The 6,252-nt window shown below is 28.4% G+C and overlaps 1 protein-coding gene across 1 annotated transcript in view; it reads right to left on the reverse strand.

The window, feature by feature from the left end:
* Positions 1-4,629: 4,629 nt before the first annotated feature.
* Positions 4,630-6,252, reverse strand: part of LOC102579098 (uncharacterized) — a 6,842-nt gene continuing 5,219 nt past the window's right edge. Inside the window, exon 2 of the mRNA XM_006367206.2 lies at positions 4,630-5,045. Within this exon, the coding sequence (XP_006367268.1) occupies positions 4,765-5,045 (281 nt within the window). The 3' untranslated portion in view covers positions 4,630-4,764. The remainder of the gene's footprint in view (positions 5,046-6,252) is intronic.

The raw sequence follows: 6,252 nt of genomic DNA on the forward strand, positions 1-6,252 counted from the left end.
ATTATTATTATTTTTTTGTTGGATATTTTAGTGTCATTACTCATATCATATTTTGTGTTATTTTCTTAAGAAACACCTTAGATAGTTGTATTTTGGTTGGACTGGAGAAATATTTGAAGTACAAGTAAATTATATGTTTGTATGAATACTTTACCAGAAAAACCCAAAAATCCAAAAAAATCCGAAGTTGAAAAATCCGAGTTTTATTGGTTTGGTTTGGTTTATAGATTTAAAAATTCGACACAAATGATTTGGTTTGATATTTGAAAAATCTGAACCAACCCGATCATGTACACCCCTACCTTTATTAACTGATCCTGTTGACATAATCAACATTAATATATAACGTAATTTTTTGACTAAATTTTTTGCCAAATCTATAATTGAAAAGAACTAGGGAGACATGCATAGTAATTTGTCCCTTGAATGACTAACAAAATTTATATTTGGTTTTGGCTAAATAATGGAAGTTAGTGATGATTAGTCTTTTGTCTCCATTTTTTGTTCAATGACTTATTCATTACTTTCATTTTGAGTTGATTTTTCAAATGGTAACCTAACTTTAAAAGGTTTTTAATATTAATCTGAAAATTCTTCCTTTTTCAATGATAATTTGAAAATTCCTCATCTGATGGAAGTCATTAAAATAAACAAGAACAAAAGATGACTGTGTGATAAAATATTCTCTAATAAAAACCACTTTATTGAAAACACTTATGAGCTAATACTCATTTTCTTCTCTTCCACTTCCTCCTTTATCTATTTTGTTTTGGGAAAATTTTCAAAATGTCAGTATTTTGACATTTAATAAGACCCCTTAGCCACATTTTCAATATTTATTTAAAATGTTAATATTTTAGTTTGTTATGTATTTGATATTTTTTATTTGTTTGATTTGCAAGAATACAATTATTTAATAACAAGAAGGAGAAAATCACTAACTTCTTCATTAACCTTAACATAAAATTTCTACCATTGAAGAATATATATCAATAAGTTCACAATTCAATGACATTTAAACATAAAATCTTATTGAGTAATTAGTGGTTATGGCTTCTGAAATAGTTGTCCCTACATTATGGAGACATAACTGACTCTTGTTTCTTGTTTTCTTTTTCTCATAATTAATTTGATGTCAATGGAAAGCTCAAGTTATGTATACTTGTTGTACCGATAAATGGCGATAGGGCGATACGTACTCTTTTATCTTTAATTAAAAAAATTGAGTTTCGGTTCTATTTGGTATACAAAATCTCCTTTTTTAGGATACGCTTTGTCTTTCTAAGTGGAACTTTCCAATGTGAATATTACTAAATATGTAATTATCAGTTTTAATAACTGGTATACTTATTATTATTATAGTTGAGAAAGTTTTTTCGATGATAAAATTGATTAAGATTAATTTGTAAAATTGAATGGACAATGACTTTTTGAGTGATCTTTTTTCGATATCTTATATATATAAAAAAGAAGTATTTAGTACTATTTCTAACGAGTCTATGATAATACATTTTAGAAAATGAAAATTTTGTCTAGGAGAATTTTAGTAATCTACTTGTGTTTCTTTTTACATATATATGATGTTTTATTGTAATTTATTCTTTGTGTACTTATTTAAATGTTAATATCACTTGTGAAAATCATGTGTACATCACTATCACTGAAAATGATAATTAAGGTCATATAGACAAAATTTGGATTAAACAACACAAATTTGAATCAACAATCCAAGTATCCTACCATAATGAATTTTGAATATCACATGATTAATAAAAAATAACTCCAAATATACATGAACCCCGTTAGGTAATACCAAAGAAAGAGAGAGAACATGCATATTTTAAAAAAAAATTGTCGATTGTCCTTGAATTATAGCACAAGCAACTTGTCGTATCCAAGCATTAATCTCTAGAAGCTTATGGAATGTTTGATTTATATATATGACCTCAATGACAACATTACATAATGCATTTTTTAACTAGACAAATAACCACTAATGTACCATATCGAAAAGATAAAAACGAACAAGGAAATGACTACATGTAATAAAATACGTACATATAATTATACAAGCTAAGCAGAAGACGCAAAACTTAGATTATCTCCTAAACACAATATTCTCTATAAACTTCACAAAACACTTGACTATCTTAACCTTAACTTTCCCTCTCTTTGGTGGAAATCTTTCTTTTTTTTCCCTCACAACAATGTCCTTCATGGCTGGTTGATAACTCATAAATTCTAAATTTAAAAAATGAGAAAATCTCAGCCTATAAATATGAAAATCTTTGTTTTTTTTTTCTTTCTTTCACATATATAGAACTAGGAGATGTGAAGTTATTTATAGAAAAAACTAACCATAATTTGAATTATTACAAGGAAAGAAAAAGTTTCAAGTCAATAATTGACATGACATGCACACGGCCATGGGAATTTTAACTTTGACTCCAATAGTAAGGGGTCATCAGGTTTGAAGACAGGTTAGGTAGGTTATGTTGGTATTCGTTATATATGTTGATTGAGATTAGTTATATTAAAATTACTTCATATTAATTGTTTAGTTTGTTGTATTAAAAATATATACATGGCATAATTTCTAAGAAGAATTATTTACAAAAAAAATATTCTTCACCTTATTTACTAGAAAAAGGTCCGGGTGACCTTAAGGGTATTTTTATCATTTTTATTGTTTTATCTAGGGATAACTAACCCCGTTACTTTGATAGGGATAACTTATCATGATTCTAATTACTAATCCTAGTATAAATTATCTCAGGAGCAGTAATCAAACAAGAGATAAAACAATACTAAATTTTGATCTCAAAACTATCTATGGTTGTCCATCATACTAAACGACCCATCATAATTTAAGTTGTATATGTTGTTTGTGTAACGATCTCAAGTTAATAATAATAATAATAATAATAATAATAATAATAATAATAATAATAATAATAATAATAATAATAATAATAATAATAATAATAATAATAATAATAATAATAATAATAATAATAATAATAATAATAATAATAATAATAATAATAATAATAATAATAATAATAATAATAATAATAATAATAATAATAATAATAATAATAATAATAATAATAATAATAATAATAATAATAATAATAATAATAATAATAATAATAATAATAATAATAATAATAATAATAATAATAATAATAATAATAATAATAATAATAATAATAATAATAATAATAATAATAATAATAATAATAATAATAATAATAATAATAATAATAATAATAATAATAATAATAATAATAATAATAATAATAATAATAATAATAATAATAATAATAATAATAATAATAATAATAATAATAATAATAATAATAATAATAATAATAATAATAATAATAATAATAATAATAATAATAATAATAATAATTGTTCATGGTTAATGTATAGTGAATATTTTAATAAGTCAAAATTGTAAATAGCCATAGGAAAATGGTCTGATATGACCACTTACAATTCGAACAGAAGATAAATTATTTTCAGATCTCATACGTGTGAAAATGAAAATATCTGATAAATTACAAGACATAATAAATTAATCTTATGAATTCTAAATTTCCATGTCCTCCATTAACAAATTAATATGTTTCTCTTTGTGAGAACAATGAAAGCTCTGCTTGAGGAGAGAAGCAGACAGGTCAAAGTACTTCTCTCTAAGAAAATATAAAAGTGAAAAGTTTGAAGTCAATAAGGAAAGACCAATAATTTGTTAAAATTCCATATATGTGATGTGAATTCAATGTATCTCTCTTTTTTTTTGGGAAGTGTTAGATGTTAAAGATATCGGGTCGGATCTATCCATAAGGGATGCTGATTAACTCATTAGTCTCGTTAACTTGTTCGTCTCCTAAAAGAAATATATCGGAAAAAAAATAGATTTTGTGTCATAATATGATTGCTAGGGTTTGTACAAAGTATATGCTGCAGCAAATCTAGGCTATGGACAAAGGAAATTCATCCACTTCGGGAGAATTCTCGAGTTAACTGACATATCTTTGGCTCATCAAGGACATGATCCTAAATAGGAGAACAAGAAAGTCGAGGATTAGGATAGTTAGTAGGTAGTGGGGGCTTTTTCTCCCTTCTCATGTGGTAGAACATGATTCTAGTCTGAAGCACCTTTTGGTTCCATTACCATTATTATTATTGTTATGCCTGCATTATCGTATTCTTCAATTTTATTACTACGGTTGTTTTATTTACTTTGGGTTATTCTACTATTTTTATTGTTAGTATTTTTCTCTCCACTATTTCATCATAACTTTCTACTCTTTAACATTTCTTTCAAAATTGTTCTATCGGAAACAATCTCTCTAGGTAGGGATAAGGTCTACATACATCAAATTTCCCTAGACCCTACTTGTGGAATTATACTGGCTATGTTGTTGTTGTTGAAATATATGTTCTGATGCATGTATTCATCTGTTCAAGCCTTTCATGAATCATGTAGTAAGCAGTTCAGTTGAAATAAATCTTTTGAGTTCAAATGTCAAGAGAAATTGTAGCATTTTTTCTCTCTTCTAGCAGCCAGAGGTGATAAACAGATATTATTCACAAGACTTGAAGCAGCACAAAAGACAGACAATTATCATTTTCTTCATTGATACAACTTTACATACTTTATACAATTTTAAACGAATTGACCATGATATTTTCTTCACTTATACACGTAGCTGCATCGATCTAAAATCAAGCAATGTTTTACATTTCGAAAGCTCATTTTGTTATAGCAAGAATGGAATAGACCAAAAGAAATGTGACTATAACAATTGCTCCAACAAGAGTGAATTGTGGACTTGTCCATAGCATAAGGTTTGATTTCTCTGCTCTCTTAATAGGATCAACCTCTTCAGATAACGGATATTCAGAACGCTTAGGATTCCATGTTACGTACTTGTTTGGAGAGAATTGCGAAAAGATGTTTGAGAAGATGTTCTTCCTGCTTCGCTTCCTGAAGCTTGACCAGGCTTTGTCCCAATCAGTTGAGGATTTATCACCTACAAAGGGAAAATAATGTTAATTCATACTGAATTTACCTAGTATGTAAGGTGCAAGAAAGTGCAAGTGGTACACGTTGAGGATAAAATGAGAAAAGGCCGCTTAAGATGGCTTGGTGATATCTTGTGTCATCCTACAGATACCGGTTCGTAAGTGTGGAAACTATGGTGACGGAGGGTGTTACGAGGTAGACCTAAATCACATGGAGTGAAGTTTATCTCGAAAGACCTACAATTTCTTGGCATTACCCTAGAATATTCTAACAAATGCAAACTTTGTTAAAATGACAACAACAACATACCTAGTGTAGTCCCACAAGTGGGGTACTGGGGAGGGTAGAGTGTGCGCAGACCTTATCCCTACCTTGGGAGGTAGAGAAGTTATTTCCGATAGACCCTCGGCTCAAGGAAAAACATTTCAAAGCAGGTAAAACAAACTTAGCTAAAATGGAGGAAGAATAATCCATGTAGGTGATTTTTCACTTTTATTTTAATTAGGTATGATGATGACACGAGTTGAGCTTAGAAGTAACAATGAGGTTTCATATAGCCGACTTCACATTGCTTGGGACTGAAGCGTACTTATTGTTGTTGTTTAACTAACAATACTAAGATCTAAGTCCACAAGTAGAAAGAATCACTTCCTAAAAGAACACAAGGTATTGCAAGTTCAACTCTGTAACAACATTTCACCAAAGGTGCATATAGATGCCAGCAAATGCCTCCACTTTATATAATTCTTAAGTAAATAAAACCTAGAGTTAAAGGTAAAATACACACCTAAACTATCACTTTTTCGCGAGTACCATACCTCAACCTAGAGTTAAAATCTTGTGTCCTTGTTTCTCTTTTTTTTATTCTTGTTGATTACCTCATGTTAGTGTCCATTTATATTCCTATATATATTGTGAATTTATTTGTGTGCGCTATTTTCTCCCAATAACACACTCTAATTGCCATTCTGATTCTCTTATCCATCACATAAGCTCTTTCAATCCAACTCTTTGTGTTCTGCTTAGTCTCATCTTATCTAGACCGGCCTAACCAGTTGGAATAATTCAATCAAATAATGGACGGAGCTAGTCAGATTTGCCACAGAAACAAAACTGCAGTCAGACCAGTTCAATCAGTAAAAATCGGAACCATACGTCTCATTTTGAGAAGGAAACACCAGTATCTCAGTATACTCTTTTTTTTTGGGGGGGGG

This window comes from Solanum tuberosum, unplaced genomic scaffold (assembly GCF_000226075.1).
Source record: "Solanum tuberosum cultivar DM 1-3 516 R44 unplaced genomic scaffold, SolTub_3.0 scf00742, whole genome shotgun sequence".
NCBI lineage: Eukaryota > Viridiplantae > Streptophyta > Magnoliopsida > Solanales > Solanaceae > Solanum > Solanum tuberosum.